Source organism: Dermochelys coriacea, chromosome 1 (assembly GCF_009764565.3).
Source record: "Dermochelys coriacea isolate rDerCor1 chromosome 1, rDerCor1.pri.v4, whole genome shotgun sequence".
NCBI lineage: Eukaryota > Metazoa > Chordata > Testudines > Dermochelyidae > Dermochelys > Dermochelys coriacea.
Window position 1 is genome coordinate 249,063,387 of NC_050068.2, and position 19,959 is coordinate 249,083,345.

The 19,959-nt window shown below is 42.3% G+C and overlaps 1 protein-coding gene and 1 long non-coding RNA gene across 7 annotated transcripts in view; both read left to right on the forward strand.

Annotated features, from left to right (window-relative positions):
* Positions 1–19,959, forward strand: part of BRAF (B-Raf proto-oncogene, serine/threonine kinase) — a 140,792-nt gene that overhangs the window by 84,139 nt on the left and 36,694 nt on the right. For all 6 annotated transcript variants that reach the window (XR_006282702.1, XM_043518744.1, XM_038387407.2 and 3 more), the window contains 4 exons: positions 467–569; positions 4,354–4,502; positions 5,697–5,816; positions 19,584–19,743. Coding sequence is in view for 5 of the 6 variants with exons in the window: in XM_043518744.1 (XP_043374679.1) it covers positions 467–569; positions 4,354–4,502; positions 5,697–5,816; positions 19,584–19,743 (532 nt within the window). In the remaining variant the exon portion in view is untranslated. The remainder of the gene's footprint in view (positions 1–466; positions 570–4,353; positions 4,503–5,696; positions 5,817–19,583; positions 19,744–19,959) is intronic.
* Positions 5,824–8,976, forward strand: LOC122461029. The gene is made up of 2 exons (XR_006282711.1): positions 5,824–6,994; positions 8,294–8,976. It is a non-coding gene; the product is annotated as an uncharacterized LOC122461029 (long non-coding RNA).

Below are 19,959 nucleotides of genomic sequence, written 5' to 3' on the forward strand. Positions count from 1 at the left end.
GCTCGAAAACTTTTCTCTCTCACCAACAGAAGTTGGTCCAGAAAAAGATACTACCTCACCCCCCTTGTCTCACTAATATCCTGGGACTGACATGGCTACAACAATATTGTATACAACATGGGGACAAATTGTCACACAAACACTCTTTTTCTTTGAATGGGTAGAAAAGTATCCGTCAGTTTTGGACTCAAAGGACAAACCATTCTCTGCAGTTGTAGATCTTTGCTGAAGCTGGTTTGAAGAAAAGAGTGCATCTCTTTACTCTGCTGTTTGTCCAAGAGTGATGCAATTTAGTTGGGATAAACTCAGATTAATTTGTTGCCATTTACATTTCTAACAGTGAAAGACTGGATAGCAAACCTCCCACAATACCACTATCCTCTCGATAACAACTTTTCACATCTTTAGCATAATGTTTGCAAGGGCTTGCAGGTTGGTAACCATAAATGACTTGTTTACACTTCAGAGAGAAGAAGCCCATTGGCTGGGACACTGACATTTCCTGGCTCACAGGAGAAGAGTTGCACGTGGAAGTCTTGGAGAATGTGCCGCTTACCACACACAATTTTGTACGTACTTTGCATTATGAGCTGTCTAAAAGTTCACTAGAGTTAAATCTACTTTTGAACATTTTAAATCAAAATAACTTTGTTTTTGAACAAACATTTTTATCTGTTGTGGGGATGGTTGTTGCATAAGAGGTTTTAATCCAACAGACTCAAATGAACTAAATTTTATTGCAGTTGAGATAATTGACATTAAAATAAACCCAACTTGACTTTCCTTAACATTTTCATATCTTAGTAGGAGACAGCCTCTGAAATCTATGTTTCTAGGGTTTTTAAATCACCACTGCATTGCAGAGTAGTAATAATAATCCACTATCTTTTTTTTTTTTTTTTTTGTATAGCTGTATCTATAAAATGTGTTCTATGCTTCCCTGCTGACTCTGCAGCAGCAATTAACTAATGAACCTTATTCCCAGAGCTATGCTGACATCATCAGTGATGCCGGTGCACAAATATATTTTGACCCGATGAGGTGCTACATGAGTGGAAGCTGTTAAACAGAAGCCCTCTGGATCATTCTAGGTCCATACACAGACCTGGAAATAACATTTACCACACGGAAAAGGGCAAAATCTAAATGAAAGCTGTTTTATTTTTAGGCTTAGGGTGGATTATACAAACAATGGACCATTAAATGAATGCGTAAAAGCTATTATAAAAATTCTGACAGCATCTTTTAAAACTTTTGATTGTTACTGGTCAGAAATCTTGCTTGTGTTACTTTTAGGCTGGTTGTGCTTTTAAGGTGGAGAACCAAAATAGAACACAACTTTTGTGCCTTGTAGTGTGGCTCTGTAGTATAGCTTTTTCTTTTTTACAATTACAAACATTTCCAGGTTTTACTAAACAAAATTTTAAGTAAGTTGGACAGAATTTGATTTTTTTTAAAAAAAATAATTTTGATGGATAATATCAGTGTTTATTTTTGTGAAAATTTACATTGATAAACATTGAAGTTGTGGGAAATTATGGGAGCTTTCATGAGTGGGGTCGGTCAGACAATAATTATTTAATGGTAGTAGATGTTGAGATTCAAAAAGTTAAAGCTTTATGGCTGTTAAAACACATTGTCAACATCATATGTCAAAATATACAAGGTAAATATCCTTAAATCAAACGCTAATGAGTTCTCAAGCAGCATTTTTCTTACTTTGCCTGTCAGTAAATTGAAATAATTATTAATGGAAATATTTTTTCATTGGTTTTATGTGTGTGGTGACATTAATGTTTACTGACATTTACCGATAAAAATCTAAACCCTCCACGTCTAATTATAAACCATTTAAATGTTTCCAATTCTCTGATTTTTGAGCAGGGGGGTTATCTGATAAAGATAAACAAACAAAACCCTCTATAATAGGCCTTCTCTCAAATCCACTATTTACAAGGTGTTTTGGGACATTCTGTTTATGTATCTTTGAGTTGTTTTCTCCTTCAATTATATATATTTTTAAATTTTTCTTAGGTTAAATGCCTGCAAGAGTCATATCTTTGAAATAGGGGTGCTTCTTTTATAGTTCTGACACAGGAATACTTTTGGCTTTGCTTCACAGTCCTGTGGCTATTGTCTTCACTGCTCCTGGAGTGATGCACATTAATTCTGATGGTGGGAATCTTGTAGGCACTTAGAGGCTAAAGATCAAAATGTCAAACTTGGATGTTAAAAGTTAGCCACTTTAAATCCATATTTAGGCAGCTAAATAAAGCAATCTGATTGCCAAAGATTCCAAATGCTTCTGCACTCCTACTGAAATATGGTTATGCGCACCTCTGAAAATCTAGCTACTTCTATCTAGATGCTTAAGTATAGATTTAGCTGACTAACTAGGCACTACATTTTGAAAACTTTGTCCTAAATTCTTCCATTTTTATTATCAAGTGTATTTTGTCTAGTGTCTATATTAGTCTGGTAAGATGTTGAGAGGATGCCATAATTATTTAAAGCTAAGATTACTTCAAATATAAGATCTTATGTGTTTAAAATAATATTTGTTTATTTTATATAAAAGTATATTTCCAAGATAAAAAAACAGAGTTATAGGTATATCTTCCAGGGCAAGATGACAGTAATGTCTTAAAAAGAACAGGAGTACTTGTTGCACCTTAGAGACTAACAAATTTATTAGAGCATAAGCTTTTGTGAGCTACAGCTCACTTCATCGGATGCATAGAATGAAACATACAGTAAGATATATACACATACAGATAAGTTGGAAGTTACCATACAAACTGTGAGAGGCTAATTAGTTAAGATGAGCTATTATCAGCAGGAGAAAAAAAAACTTTTGTAGTGATAATCAAGATGGCCCATTTAGACAGTTGACAAGAAGATGTGAGGATACTTAACTTAGGGAAATAGATTCAATATGTGTAATGACCCTGCCACTCCCAGTCTCTATTCAAACCCAAGTTAATGGTATCTAGTTTGCATATTAATTCAAGCTCAGCAGTTTCTCCTTGGAGTCTGTTTTTGGAGCTTTTCTGTTGCAAAATTGCCACCCTTAAATCTTTTACTGAGTGGGCAGAGAGGTTGAAGTGTTCTCCTACCGGTTTTTGAATGTTATGATTCCTGATGCCAGATTTCTGTCCATTTATTCTTTTGCGTAGAGACTGTCTGGTTTGGCCAATGTACATGGCAGAGGGGCATTGCTGGCACATGATGGCATATATCACATTGGTAGATGTGCAGGTGAACGAGCCCTTGATGGCGTGGCTAATGTGATTAGGTCCTATGATGGTGTCACTTGAATAAATATGTGGACAGAGTTGGCATTGGGCTTTGTTGGAAGGATAGATTCCTGGGTTAGTGGTTCTGTTGTTTGGTGTGTTGGTGCTGGAGAGTATTTGCTTCAGGTTGGGGGCTGTCTGTCTCCCAAGATCTGTGAGAGTGAGGGATCATTTTTCAGGATAGGTTGTAAATCTTTGATGATACTCTGGAGAGGTTTTAGTTGGGGGCTGAAGGTGAAAGCTAGTGGCGTTCTGTTATTTTCTTTGTTGGGCCTGTCCTGTAGTAGGTGACTTCTGGGTACTCTTCTGGCTCTGTCAATCTGTTTTTTCGCTTCAGCAGGTGGGTATTGTAGTTTTAAGAATGCTTGATAGAGATCTTGTAGGTGTTTGTCTCTGTCTGAGGGATTGGAGCAAATGCAGTTGTATCTTAGAGCTTGGCTGTAGACAATGGATCGTGTGGTGTGTCTTGGATGGAAGCTGGAGGCATGTAGGTAAGTATAGCTGTCAGTAGGTTTCCGGTATAGGGTGGTGTTTATGTGACCATCACTTATTAGCACAGTAGTGTCCAGGAAATGGACCGCTTGTGTGGATTGGTTTAGGCTGAGGTTGATGTTGGAATGGAAATTGTTGAAATCTTGGTGGAATTCCTCAGGGGCTTCTTTTCCATGGGTCCAAATGATGAAGATGTCATCAATGTAGCACAAGTAGAATAGTAGTGTTAGGGGACAAGAGCTGAGGAAGCGTTGTTCTAAGTCAGCCATAAAAATGTTAGCATACTGTGGGGCCATATGGGTACCCATAGCAGTTCTGCTGACTTGAAGGTATATATTGTCCCCAAATGTGAAATAGTTGTGGATGAAGTGAGATGTAGCTCACAAAAGCTTATGCTCTAATAAATTCGTTAGTCTCTAAGGTGCCCCAAGTAATCCTGTTCTTTTTGCGGATACTGACTAACACGGCTGCTACTCTGAAACCAGTAATATCTTAGTGAAAAGATAGAGCCCTGTCATATTATGAAAGTATCTCACTATCTAACTGTTCGTTTTCGACATTACAGGTACGAAAGACATTCTTCACTTTAGCATTCTGTGACTTTTGTCGAAAGCTGCTTTTCCAGGGATTCCGATGCCAGACTTGTGGTTATAAATTTCACCAGCGCTGTAGTACAGAGGTGCCACTGATGTGTGTTAATTATGACCAGCTTGAGTAAGTAATCAAAACTCCTGTGTTCTTTAATTCAGACTTTTGTTGAGTTTCTTTATATGACACAAGAACTAGTTGGCAGAAGTAATTGAAAAAGTCAAAAGAAGTTTCTGAGAATATACAATAATGAAGCTCTTGGGGTGAGAATATATAGTTTTTTTTCCTCAGTGCTGGTTCAGATAACCAGTTCAAGTTTTTTGTTTGTACTGTGAAATTCTTTCTTAGAAGATGAATAGGAGGGCTGAAATCTTGATTCAGCAAAACAAACTTTGCCTTGGTCACATACGTTATTATCCAGTCAAAAAAATTCCTTATCAGGGGAATGATAGTGCCTCATTTAAATGTGTTTAGATGCAGGTGTATTATCTTTGACCAGCTACAGTTAATTTGGTTTCAAATAACATTGGACTTTCTTGCTCAATTAGATGAAGTTGACATTTGTTTTACTGCAGGCTTGGTTGAAAAATAAAACCCACTGGTGGTTTTTGTATACCTAGGTAAAAAGTACCAAGCAGAATCAAGAAAAGTGCAGAATGTTTCAATATGCATTTGTTCTTGCATTTTTATACTCAATTTGTTCTGTATCAGGACTCCTAACCAAGGTTTCTGCTCCATCTGTAGGGATCTTAGTACTGATCAGTTTCAACAGAGCCAAGTAAAACCATTTAAAAAGACTTCCCCATTGGGGAAAGCTTACAAATGTTTTTCAAATAAAGTTTTACTTCCAGCTTGCATTCATCACAATTCCCCTGGCCACTTCTAGATAATGAACTAAGCGTTGTGGATGCAATTGTTTTATCCTAGTCATGGCCCCATTTGAAAGTCCCTTTTTAATATTATGCCACCACCTTCCATATAAGGTTAGATCACAATCTTCTTTATAAATTACTGTGATTTAACACGAAGGTATATGTTGCCTGCTTTTACACTGCTTAGAAACTAGGTTTTTACTATTTCTAGCACTCAAAGTTCAAAATAACTTTAGACAAAAAGGTGTTCAAAGCACTAACTCATGCTCCCTTGCAGTTAACTAACAACTTGTGAAAATGTACAGGGTAGTCTGCCAGTGCATTCTCTATTCTAAAATTTAGAATTTGATACATTACCTTTTTTCTTCTGTGCATATTATGTTGTGAACCTTCTGGGTTTTGCACAAGTTAGGTTTGTTTTTGTTTTGTTTTTGTTCTTGCCTCACAGTTTGCTGTTTGTCTCCAAGTTCTTTGAACACCACCCAATATCGCAGGAGGAGGCCTCCTTAGGAGAGACCACCCAAGCATCTGGATCGTACTCTTCCGTGCCCCCTTCAGATTCTATTGGGTAGGACTTTACTCCTGCTGCTTAATGACTTGACATTTTAGTACTGTTTGCCTTGACGTATTCAGAATACTGCTTCCGAGCATCTTTGCTCACCAGTATAATTAGGTCCCCATCCTTCTAATACTTGCACATGTACTCAACTTTAAGTTCACCAGTAGTACCACTGATTTTAATAGGAACTAGTCACATGCTTAAAGTGAAGCATGTGCATAAATGTTTGCAGGATAGGGACCTTAGTTGTTGTAATTCTTTGCCCATAGTAATGTAGGCCTGGTCTAAACTGGAACGTTTTTTGATATATCTTTAGTTTTTTTCAGTATAAATTGCTTTGCAGTCACACACAAATTCTCTCTTTTTGCTTTATTTTGCATCTTATCCAGCTATAACTAATCCGCTTTGAAGCAACATAACTTTATTTCAGAATGAGTTATAGAAGTGTAAGGTTTGTATGGACACATCTCCATTTCAGATGAACAGCACTGCTTCAGGTAGTCCTCCCACTACCATCCCCACCTGCACATTACTTCACATCTACATTGGCCTGCCTGGTTACTGGTGCTTTGGGGTACTCTTGACTGGATGTCCCCCCTCTGTTTAAACACTGGCATATACCCATAGCCATCTGTGTGATAAATTCACAGACACCAAATCCTTTCAAGCCATCATGCTCTGTACTTCTGCATGTTCCCATCAGGGAATGCTGTATTGCCTTGCCCTGTGGAGAGAAGAACATGTTTACTTTCATCAGTCCAGTAGTCACCGGAATGCCAAGATCTACCAGCAGCTAGCACAGCAAATTCAGGAGAAGGGGTGCTCTTGGGACATGAGCCAATGCTGTGCCAAAACAAGCAGCTGATTCAGAATTACTAAAAATGCTAAAGATAAAAACAAGACCTCCGTTAATGCTCCCATCACATGTGTGTGCTATGAAGAGCTGGACTGAATTTTTGCCTTTTGAAAGAGGACACCACAGAACCCCGGTATATGTCGACATCTGAGCCATGGTCTGTACTAAAACAGACACACCTTTGGAAACTACACAGGCAACTATGGACACCTGTCCAGGAGGAATTTCCCCTGGGCAACCAAGATCTCTTTAACAGAGACCCAGCTTGATACACCCCCAGGGACCCTTCCAGAGAGCTAGGGTGAGAGTGCTGCAGAGGGGATCTCATCCAGTAAGTATTAAGTGCTATATTACTATTATCCATCCCATTAGTGCCTGCTTAGGGGGATTTGGAAACCTTTCTTCTGGGTGCTAGCTGTGCGACGCCATGTCTAGTGGATGCTGCTACAACGATGGCAGACGTGTCCATCCCTTTGCAGCATCCTTACTCCTTGGCTTACTCAGTTTTTTTCTGGCCCCAACAGCATGGAAGCTGGAAACAGAAGCTGAAAATACAAATTGTTAAAAGTAGCTTTTCTCCCCAGGCAAAATATTTAATCCTATGGCCATAGACCAAAACACACCACACCACCTCTTCCCCATGCTGCTTGATGTTAAATTTCTCTATCCCTCAACCACCTCTTCCCCCACCCTCTACCACCCATGTGGCACCACACAAGGTGGTGACTAGATGGCAGAGAGAAAAATGTAAAAACAAATTGCATCCAAGGCAGTTTTAATGTAGGGAAAGAAAAAGCAAGAAGTAGTAGAAAATTCATGCAAGACCACAGTTTAGTCATGGCCTTGAGCTTTTTCATATATGCGAAGGTAAACAAGATAAACTGACCACTAGAGGTTCTTCTAGGCATTCATATTACATAGACTTGAAGGTATTTGTGGTGGCAGGCATTATAAAAGGCATGTAAGCTTTTCACAAAGCACTCATTTATTGCAGTGCATTGCATTGGTAAAGCCAGTACAGGACATGCATCACAGCTGCAAAATTCTCTTTATTTTGTAGTGTGCTTTATGCTGATCAGATGGTTTAGAATTAGAAATAAGACTTTTAAGCAAAGATAGTGAGATAGTTTGACACACACATTACAAGACATTGCTGCCTTCCCAGAGACACTCATGTAGGTAATGCTTCACCCCAGCAACAGCTCAGTGACCAATAACAAATAACAATGCTACATATCTTCCTGGTTGTCCTTGCTTTCTGAACATGTTCAGAATAATACTCATCAACTTAAGGGCAGGCTGCAGGGTTGTACAAAACAATTAGCCTGTCCCATGGGAACACACATGCCTTCCATTCTCCCATCCCCAAACAAGCAAACACACATATACAAAATGTAAGGATAGTTTTAATTTAAAGGGTGCTGCTCCACCATATTGCAGGGGACCCCACTAGAGGGAAAATAACTTCAAAAAAGTATTATATCCAAGCATACCCCACATTGGGATGAACTCAAGGAAATGGAATTCCAAAATGGAGAAAATTTGGAGAGAAGTAACATTTTGTCATTTTTGGCATGGTGGCTATTCTATTGGTATAGTAACTACTGGTATGGTTTCTCTGTTCTCCTAGCCTGTGGCATGGCACAGCCCACATCGAACGGGGTGTTACCAATAGCTGAGTTCCTGGCAATCCTCTGAGGGAAGAGAGAGAAGACAAAGAAGATGTTTGGTGACCTCGTGAAGGAGTCCCAGCAGAGGGCAAAAAACTCTAGGGAACGGAGCGAAAGATTTGTGCTGCAGGACAGGAATGAGGGAAAGGACAACAGGGCATATGCCGAGGAGCTGTCAAGAGATCACATGGACTGACTGACCAGAGAAAGGGACCTGCAGGAAAGAATGCTGGACATGATGCAGAAGGAGACAAGTTTGCTGGAGAACAATATTATGCTGTATTCATGTGTAACGCTCTAACCTAATCCTGTGCTGCCACCTATTCAGATCACAGTGTACTGGGAGCCCCCTTTCATTCCCCAGCTGCAAGAGAGAGACAGTTCCCTCACCATTCAACCCCCAAGACAAGGAGAGAACACCAATGATCCCCATCTACACATTTTTGAGTCCCTATTTTAACAAACATATATTCACTCTATACCTTGGTTACTTCTGTACTATTTTAATTCTTTTTAAGTTTGCTCTTTCTTGTTATGTGTTAAATCAATAGTTTTGTTTACCATTGCACGTGTATCAATGACATTTTTAAGCCAGCTCTTCCTACCAATATGCATTCCTAATAAAATTAATTCACAAACTGTATACATTACATTGTATTCATTTCATTCAGTACATTACATGTATTTTCCTTACCTGCACCCTGTTCTCAAATAGCACATTGCACCTGTGACCTAAGTTCCCTGGACCACAGGGAAATTTGGTTGAGGTGTCCTTTCCAGCTGTTCATAATGTTCCAAAAGTCTTTCTACTGCCAATTTAGCTACACCAAACTGGTTAGCTACTGACTGGTACAATTGGAGTTGGTGACCTTCCATATGGCGGTGGCTACATACTTCTCCATGTTAAGGGGAGACTCTCATTGTGGTCCAGCATTGCAACTCCAGGTTGAGTTCTGCACAGATTTCTAGGAAAGTGTCCTTCTTCATCCTGAAAGTTTGCAGCACTGTCCCAGCCCACCAGTGACTGGCTGGGGCCACAAGAAAGGCTGCACCGAGTAAAGCCTGTCCCAGAAAATGTCATGCAGAAATAGCTACAGAAGTAGCTGCTCATTCTCTAGTAGTATCTGCACAGCATTGTTTGTGGTATCCATTTTATCCACGTGGAGGGAGAAGGGGTCAAGTATGGCTTAAGGGGGGGGGAGGGGGAGTCTTGCCCTCAGGCAGTGGGAGGCCCTGAGCAAGTCTGCCCTGCACTCATCCCACAGCAACAGCTCTTGCCTTACAAGGTCTGAGCTTGGCTCCCTACTCTGGGTGATGCGACTGTGTGCCTAGAATGGGGAGCCAGGCCATACCCTGTGGACAGAAGTCACCACTACAGAGTGAGTTTTTTCATTTTCTTTTCTTTTATACATTATTTGTTTTATTTCATGTTATTTCATATTTGTGAAAAACCCAGGGGTGATCTTCCATCTCGTTCAAAGCCACCTGCTTAATTGCCAATACATCTGGAGTGTCCTGTTTGTGTTAATTAGGGTTTCCAACTTATTTCTAAAAAGCAGACCCCCTGAGGCCCCTCCTCTCTCCCTGAGGCCCTGCCCCCATTCTCCCCCCCTGCCCCCTTTTTCCTTGTTGTTCAGTCCTGTCCACCTCCCTCTGTTCCAGGGCTGGGATGGGAGTTTCAGTCTGATACAGAGCCTGCTGCTTGCCTGCCCACAAGATGCAGGTACGAGGTGGCCCGGCTGGACAGGGGCTGGCAAGCAGGTTGATGACCTGGTGCCTCTGCCTGGCTCCCCCTCCACTGTAACAGGACTTTTGGAGTCTGGTCAGTACATTTGACCAGATGCTGCCAGGTCCCCTTTTCAACCAGAAAACCAGACACTTGGCAACCCTAATAACGGTCAGGAGCAAGGTGCTCAGCATCCTGGCTGGTTGTAGTTTGAAAATTTGTTTGAAACTTTGAAAAAATGGTGCTGGCTAGTAAAAAAACAGGCAAATTATGGGATACAGTAAAAGGAATCATGGGAGTTTGACCCAAGTCCCAGAATTCCAGTAGGTATCTCACAATCTACCCTGACAAATAACGTACAATGCATTGAGCCTCACACCAGAAAATTGTACCCTGAGATACCAGCCCAGAAAACGGTGCTTATTTTGAAAAATCATAGTTCTGTGTGGATGCTGTTTCTCACAGACGAAGTGGGCTAAGCCACTTTAGACAAAACAATGTTGGATACGCTCTTTCACTTTTATTATATCTGTATAACTATAGTGAGGGAAAAACTGTCAAAAAACCTTTCCTTGATAGACAAAGCCTTAAGCACATGAAGTCACGTTGGTGGGTGTAAGGAAAGAGACAATTCATATTAAGACTTGAATCCCTTTGGTATTTGTAAGGGGAATAGACTTTTAAAAGACAATTATATATTTTTAAAAATGTTTCCGGCATTTAGATCTTTTGAGAACATTGGGGGGGGGGGAAGGGGAGTTGTTCTGTAATATCTGTGAAATATTAATTGTCATTTGCAGGCATATATCCAAGCTGCATTCCTATTCCCAGTGGCCTCGAACTTGCATCACTTGAAGTCAATGGGAATGTTGCTATTTGTGACAGTGGGCAAAAGATTAAATCTTAGACTATGTCTCACTAATGCAATAGCTTAGGCATGCTCTCCTTTCTTGGGAGATTGAACCTTACTTTTCTCTATCAGAAATTCCTGCAAGTTGATGTCAGTAAAATAGGAATCAAAACAGGACTTCATCCTCCCTTCTAGCACAAACACACTGTAGAAATACAGAGTCTGGTTTTTATTATTATAGGAGTTACATGTTATAGGAGTTAATGTCTTTTAGGTGGTAGGGATGTGCCATGCAGGCCATTAATATTTTATTTATGACTGATTTAAAGGTCTTCACAGTGGAAGACTGGAATATATGTATATGGGCCTGGGAAGACACTGTGCTGAATAATGTGGCAAACCTCCCAGTATGCCCAGAAAGAACTCTCTTCTCATATAGCCTGGAAACTGGGAGTTAAGCATAGCCACAAACATCAGAGAAGCAGCAGACTTTCAGAATTTGGCACATAAAGTACTGCCATCCTTTATGAGTCCTGGCAGTGCATCACAGCACCAGTTTGCTGCATCTGTGCCACTGTAAACAGCGCTTCTCATAAGAACATAAGAATGGCCCTACTGGGTCAGACCAAAGGTCCATCTAGCCCAGTATCCTCTCTTCTGACAGTGGTCAGTGCCAGGTGCCCCAGAGGGAATTAACAGAACAGGTAATCATCAAGTGATCCATCCCCTGTCTCTCATTCCCAGCTTCTGGCAAACAGAGGATAGGGACACCATTCCTGCCCATCCTGGCTAATAGCCATTGATGGACCTATCCTCCTTGAATTTATCTAGTTCTTTTTTGAACTCTGTTATGGTCTTGGTCTTCACAACATCCTCTGGCAAGGAGTTCCACAGGTTGACTGTGCGTTGTGTGAAGAAATGCTTCCTTTTATTTGTTCTTTGATTTAGGCTACTGCTCCTTGGATTTTGTTAGCAGTTCTCCCTTCTCTCCCACCTGCTGCTGCTTCTCTCCTCCCCTTCCTATCAGCAGTCTGTACCCATATTGTAGGATGGGGTTTAGAGCTGCAGCTGAACCCCATGCACAGATAAGGTCACACCCCAAAGGACAATGGACTGTCCCTTCTTCTTCAAGTAGTGTCTCTGTGGGTGCTGCACTGTAGGTGTGCGCTCATCCCGTGCTACTGATCAGAGAACTTTGGTAGCAGTGTGCATTAGGCCCACACATGTGCTGTTCCCCATTATGCTCTGCCACAAGCCTAACCAGCGCTGCACAGGTAAACCCCCCTCAGTTCCTTCTCAACCGCCCGGGCTAGAGATGGAGCCATTGGCAGATCGTTCATTGGATTGTTATCTCTATTAGAATTCAAATAGTTAATCCCATTCTTAGTCGTAGAACTCCTCTAGTTTTTTTTCTTTTCTCTAAAAAAAGAAAAGAAGCCTTTTTTCCCTTTGTCTGGGGACTGCCCCAGTTCAGGGTATGCCCAGTTCCCTGGGGTTTAAGAGGTGCCTCTTGTGCAAAGAGACCATCCCAGTAGCAGATAGACATTCCCATTGCCTTGAGGAAAGACACATTTCCCAAAAGTGTGGTCTCTGCCAACAATTAAAGTCCAAATCTCAGTGAGCTGTAGCTCACGAAAGCTTATGCTCTAATAAATTTGTTAGTCTCTAAGGTGCCACAAGTACTCCTTTTCTTTTAGTTCAAATCTCAGAAAGACTGAGAACTGAGACTAAAACTCCTCATGGAGGCAGCCCTCCAGCCTTCCCCGGACCTGTGCCAGGATTCATCCACATAGCGTGAATCTTCCCCACTGCCCTTGACATCTAAGGACTCTGAGTAGAAGAAAACAGCCATGGACCCTTCACGTAAGGTTTCAAAAAAGCGAGCCACGGGTCCTCAGAGTGAGTCTCGGGCCAGCAGAAAAAGATCTCTGTCACATTTGGTATCATCGGTACCAACTGCACTGAGGCCATCTGAACTTGGTACTCCTAGCTCATGAGGGTCTGGTGCAGCAAATACTGTTGATGCACGTGAGGGGCATAGGCACCGAAGCAACAATACTGACAAGAAAAGGCAAAGACAGAGACCGTACCAACTCCAGGAAAATGCTGCTGGTATGGGCATTACTATTGGCACCGTCAATGACATGCCATCCAGCCTCGGAGCACTCGGAGCCCAGATTGCCAACTGCCTCCGTGCCATGGACCCAGCACTGACAACCACCGTTGTTACCAAGTATCACAGCACCATCAGAGTACAGACACTTAGAGGACCTCACGGATATCTGAGGTACCAGAATCTCCCCTGCTTGGTAACCAGGTCCCCAGTACTGAGTTTACTTTGAACATGGGAGTCTCCACCAGTACCATGTCATGCACTTCCATTCTCTAATGGAGAATCAGATAGCGAGGAGAACCACGCTCCCTATAGTGTCGGTTACCAACCTTGGCCCCCTCACTCATACCCTTCATCTGCTCCTCAATCCCTATGGTATGGCAAACCATGGGCCTAACCACTGCGACCCTTTCCACCGCCCTAGTGGACTTAATGGGATCCCTGGACGGCATACAAACACCATGTCTCCAGAACATCTAGTGTGACACTTCATGAACCTTTGAGGCACTCTCCCTCAGCCACAGTATCCAGAGCCTCTGAACCTCCAGAAGGGATCATGAAAGACGAGGAGGACAGATTTGAGGAGGAGGTCACACTACACACCAACATTTCTTCCTCCTCTCTAGCCATGGCAGTGATGCCTCCTCTGCAGTCTCTAGCAGACGACTTCAGGCTGTTTCAAGATGTGGCAAAACAGGTGGCAGATGCTTTGCAGATACCTCTTGAGGAGGTTAAAGACACCCATCATAAACTGCTGGTCATCTTGCACTCCTCCTCTTCCTCCAGAATAACCCTCCCCATTAACAAGGTCCTTCTGGACCCATCCAAGCTTATATGGCAAACTCCATCATTGGTCACGCCTACCAGCAAATGGGCCGATAAGAAATATTATGTCGTGGCTAAGGATACGGAATTTCTTTTTTCCCATCCCCTCCCTAATTTGATTGTTGTGGACGCAGTGAACTCCCTAGGTCCTCAACACCAGGTTAAGTCCACCCCTTATGACAGTGACTGGAAGCGTCTCGACCTATTTGGGAGAAAGCTTATTTGTCCACCACACTGTAATTTAGAATGGCAAATTATCAGGCCCTGACAGCAAAATACAATTACATCAGTTACTCCAAGCTCAACACATTTATTGATCAGCTCCCGGGATCACACCAGGAGCAGTTTCATGCCATTGTTAATAAAGGACAACTGGTGGCCAAGACAACACTGCAGTCAGTGCTTGCTGCACCTGAGACAGCAGCCAAGTCCATCTCTATAGCTGTTGTTATGTGGCGAGCATCATGGTTGCACTTGTCCAGCTTCCCTTTGAGGGCAACAGATTTTTTACCGAGAAGACTGACGTGTTCCTCCATACGCTCAAAGATTCTCGGGCTACTCCTTGGTCATTAGGGATTTATACAGCTGACAAAAAAGAACCTCAACATAAATCCTGCACAGCACACTTTCCAACTCAGTGCTACTATGAGCCTCAAAGGAAAAAATCCAGATTTTCGAAATGCAGACTGTCAGACCCTCAGTCTTCCTCTTCACAACCATCCGCCTCAAAACATCAGTTTTGATGCCTTGATCAGGGCACGGAGAGACCACTCTCCTCAGCACCAACTCCAGCTAGCCAACCTGTCACATCCATTTGGGTGCCGCCATGCTCCGTACCACAACTGGGAACAAATAACATCTGACACATGGGTTCTGGAAATCATCCACAATGGGTGTACAATCTATTTTACCTTCCTCTCTCCTCCCCCAACACCCTTCCCCATCCCTCTTCAGGGACCCTTCTCATGAGAGTCTGTTTCAACAAGAAATAGATCACGTCCTCCACCTAGGAGCCATAGAACCAGTGACTCACCACCTATGAGGCAAAGGTTTTTACTCTTTTTATTTCCTGATACCAAGAAGAAGGGAGGTTGGAGACCCCATACTGGACCTCAGAGCACTGAAGAAGTTTGTCAAGGCTCAAAAATTCAAGATGGTCACACTAGCAGCGATTATTCCATCTTTGGAACAGGGAGATTGGTTCTCAGCCCTCAACCTACAGGATGCTTATTTCCACATATCAATCTTACCTTCTTGCATAGAATATCAGGGTTGGAAGGGACCTCAGGAGATCATCTAGTCCAACCCCCTGCTCAAAGCAGGACCAGTCCCCCAGTTTTTGCCACAGAACCCTAAATGGCCCCCTCAAGGATTGAACTCACAACCCTGGGTTTAGCAGACCAATGTTCAAACCACTGAGATATCCCTCCACGATTCCTCAGATTTACCCTGGACCAGGATCATCACCAGTACAGAGTATTCTCCTTTGGTCGCTCATCGGTTCCAAGAGTATTTTCCAAGATCCTCTCCATAGCAGGGAGGGGATCATGATTTACCCCTACCTGGACGATTGTCTCCTCAGAATCATCTCCTTCGACGAAGCTCTTCAGATCACCCAAACAACTGTGGAGTTGTTCAGGGATTTGGCCTTACAGATCAATGTCCAAAAATCGATGTTAGCCCTGGTATAGTGCCTAAAATTTATAGGAGCCAGTCTCAACTCATCACAGGCGAGGACGCTCCTTCCACAGCACAGGTCCACAACTTGTCCACACTCATAGATTCAATACAAACCAGCCCTCAAATATCAGCTAGACACTGCCTTCAACTTCTGGGGTATGTGGCTGCAGGCAGGTCCCTGATAACTCATGCCAGGCTTCACATGAGATGTCTCCAGGTGTGGTTCTGCTCCGTTTACAGGCTGAACAGAGACAGATTAGATAAACCTCTGTCACTGCCACCAAAGTCAAACACTCCCTGGACTAGTGGTAAGACCCAAGAAGTGTCCGCACAAGAATCCCCTTCTCGCAGACTTTCCCATCATTACTACTCACCACCGATACATCCCTCATAGGGTAGGGCGCACATGTCAACAACCTCATGACACAGGGCAAGTGGTCATCCATGGAGACATCTCTTCACATCAACCACTTTGAACTCAGAACAGTCAGATGCACTCACTTCCTTCTGCTGGTCAGAGGTACACATACAAGGGTCATGACAGACAACGTAGCGTGCATGTACTACATTACATAAACAAGGGGGGCACCAGATTACCCTCCCTTTGCACAGAAGCACTAAAGCTATGGAACCTGGTTCCTTTCCCACAGTGTCACAATATCAGCAGCATATCTTCCAGGAGTACAGAACACGACAGCAGACAGTCTCAGCCACAGGTTCCCACACGACCACAAATGGGAGATGAACTCAGAAGTACTACATGACATATTCAGATGGTGGAGGACACATACTATAGACTTATTCGCCACTTACCTGAACAAGAAATGTCCTTGCTACTGCTCCAGGGCAGGCCTTGGACAACACTCCTTAGGGGATGCTCTCCTTCTCTTGTGGGATAAGAGCCTTTTATACATCCCTCTATTATTAAAATTCCTGTTAAAAATAAAGAGAGAGAGCAAATGTCATACTGATTGCTTCCACCTGGCTGAGACAGCTGTAGTACCTTACCTGTCACAGCTGGCAATGTGTTTGCCAATCCCTCTTCAACCCAGTCCATACCTTCTCTTGCAGAACGAAAGACACACTCTCCACCCCAACCTGCGGCTACTCCAGCTCAAGGCCTGGCTCCTTCATGGTTCAGCGCATAGAAAGATCCTGCTCTGAGAAGGTACAGAAAGTGTTACTACACAGTAGGAAATCAGCTACTCGTCATACATACCTGTAAAAGTGGACTGGGTTTTTCAGATTTGGTGTAATTCCAAGCGAATTTCCCCAACATCTGCTACTCTCCAAACGGAAATCAGGACCATCTCTTACTTAGTTCACTGAAAGTACACCTTGTGGCCTTTCATCAACAAATAGAGGGATACTCAGTGTTCTTGCATCCAACTGCAAAATGATTCTTCAAGGGGATAGTAAATCTTTTTCCCTAACCCAGGTGTCCCACCCCAATGTGGGACCTAGAACTTAGAGTACTTAAGAGCCTGACTAGGCCGCCCTTTGAACCCATGGCCACTTGTTTGCTCACATACCTGTCAATGAAGACAGCATTCCTGGTGGCAATCACCTTGGCGAGGAGAATAGGGGAGATATCGGCACTGATGGCTCACTCCCCTTATACAGTATTTTTTCTCAGACCACACCCGAAGTTCATCCCCAAGGTGACTTTGGTTTTTCACATGAATCAACTGATTCGTCTCCCAACTTTTTACCCTAAGCCTCACTGGGATAACAGGGAGGCTGCACTACACATGGTTAGAAGGACTCTGACCTGTTACCTGGACAGGACAAAGACCTTTAGGAAATCTCCTAAGCTCTTCCTTTCCATTGCAGACTCATCAAAAGGTACAGCAATATCTGCACAGTGACTCTCAAAACGGGTCTCGAACTGCATTAAACAGTGTTACGAGATTTTCAAGATCATTCGTCCATCTGAAATCTGTACACATTCCACCAGGTCAATTTCCACCTCAGTTGCCTTCCTCAAGAATGTCCCTATTTTGGAAATCTGCAGAGCAGCCACATGCCTGTTTGTACGTACCTTGGCAGAACATTATACAGTTACAGGTCACTCAGCTTCTGATGCCAACTTTGGCACTGCAGTATTATCATCCATAATAGATGCACTTCCAAAGCCCCAGCCCTCCATTGGGATACTGCTCATGAGTCACAGCAGAGCACCCATAGGGATACTACTTGAAGAAGAAGAAGAGGAAGTTACCTTGTGCAGTAACGAAGTGTTCTTTGAGATGCATGTCCCTACGGGTGTTCCACGACCCACCATCCTCCCCTCTGCTTCGGAGTCCTTGTCAGGGACTGCAATAGAGAAGGAACTAAGGGGGGGTTCGCCCACGCAGCACTGGTTAGCCTCGTGGCAGAACACAGTGAGGATCATAGTGCACGTGCAGGCTGAATAGACACTGCTACCAAAGTTCTCTAATTCAGCAGCTCAGGGACGCAAGCATACCCACACTGTGGCTCTTTTGGCTAATGTTGATTTCTAATTTGACTCCTGAACCACTGAGGTCTGAGTACCATTGTCTTAAAGTAAATGATGCAGGCTATCCTAGATGGTAAAACTCAGGGTCCCTTATTCCCTTGTGAATGTTCCCCAGAAGGAAAAGAAAATCAGGACAGATCTTGCTTCCTCGATGCTTAGCTTTTTGGAGAAGGGTAGTGAGTGCACAATAATTTAGTTGAAAGAAGCCATCTATTTCTAGGGCCTATGCTAAACTGTATATAATTCCTAATGAAAAATGGGATAAATATAGCTCTGCCCATAAGGTAGACTTCAAGATATCCTCCTTGGGTTAAAAATAAAAAAAGACCCTGTCTCTGTTGAGGGGGCTGTTTCCCCTAAAGATCAGTGAATAAAATATTAGAAAGAATTTATTTAAAGGGGACTGTGATAGAACCTTGTTGGTGCTGCATGCTGCTTTGTCCTTTGCCTCCACTTCTAAAGCCCTTCACTATCCTAGCCTTTGTGGATGTTGTTAACTCATCTGTCAGTCTCCAGACTAGAGGACTGCTCTGTTATGAGAAGACATATTTGCAATTAGTTCAAATTGACTGTTACCTGCTATCAAGTGTGCTGTAAGTGTAAAGTTCCTTTGAAGAAGAAAAGCAAGCGTTTGTCATTGACATTTTGTCTAAATCTATTAAATCTTACCAACAGATCTAGCAATGATTGACCTTTAATTGAATAATAAACAAATATTGATTTACTATCCTTAATCAGAGTAGCAAGATAAGTGACATCTTGCCTTTTTATTAATAAAAAGATAGGCATGTGTGGATACTTTTTCTGTTAAGTAAATGATACAGGACTCCACATATCAAAGGTTAAGGTTTTAGCAACATTTTAATGACCTGCAATAGCTACTTTTCCTCAAAAACTGGTCTAAATATTCTGAACTGTAGGTTTCAGGTCAAAACTCTACAATTCAGTGATTGTAATATTTATAAGTAATGTTTTAAAATATTTAATTGTTCTAAGTGATTTGCTGAAGACAAAGGTTAAAAGTTAGTATTTTTATTTTTAGTTTGATACTAATAATTCCAATTACAATGACAGCTGTAACATTGTTACCTTTGCTAACTTATAGTTTTCAGTCCATCTCTACTGCGCAGCAATCCTATTCTTATATACACTTTATTCTGTGAGATCATTCAAACGCATGACACTGATGGAGTACATCATCTTTAATTCTCATTGGGTTACCATTCAGAAAGGGGTACCACATTTGCTCCTTAGTATAAGAAGCTGTGGAGCAGCCCATTCTCTGCAATGCGCATCTGGCCTCATTGATTCCCAGCATAAAGGGATTAACATGGGTAGGTAGATGCAGTAAAGATTGTTTATGCTTTAACCCCAGAACATTCTGTTTCACCATTTTGTAATTAGGGCGCTCACAGAGCAGGGATTAGTTACAATTAATTCTAGGGGAGTATAGACAGTTAAACATAAATTGGTTCTGATCGGGTATTTATATTGGCCAACTAGTGAAATGATCTTTATACCCCTAAATCCTCTTTTTCCCTGACTTTGTTTCTCAGACCACCAATTCTCCCTAGTCCATCTCCTTCAAAATCCATTCCAATCCCACAGCCCTTCCGACCAGCAGATGAAGACCATCGGAATCAATTTGGGCAACGAGACCGCTCGTCTTCAGCACCCAATGTGCACATCAATACAATAGAGCCTGTCAATATTGATGTAAGTATCAATAACTGTAACAGTGGAGTTGATCAGCTTTCTTAATACATGCTGCTGAGCTTGTAAAACACACAACTGTTATTGTTCTAAACAAATCCTTGTTCAACTGCTTAAATCTTCATAAATCCTAACTAACAAGAGAAGAGTTTTTACCAGTCAGAGCTGGGAAAAAATCAGGCAATCCCTTCACTGATAATATTGAATCTCTCTTGACAA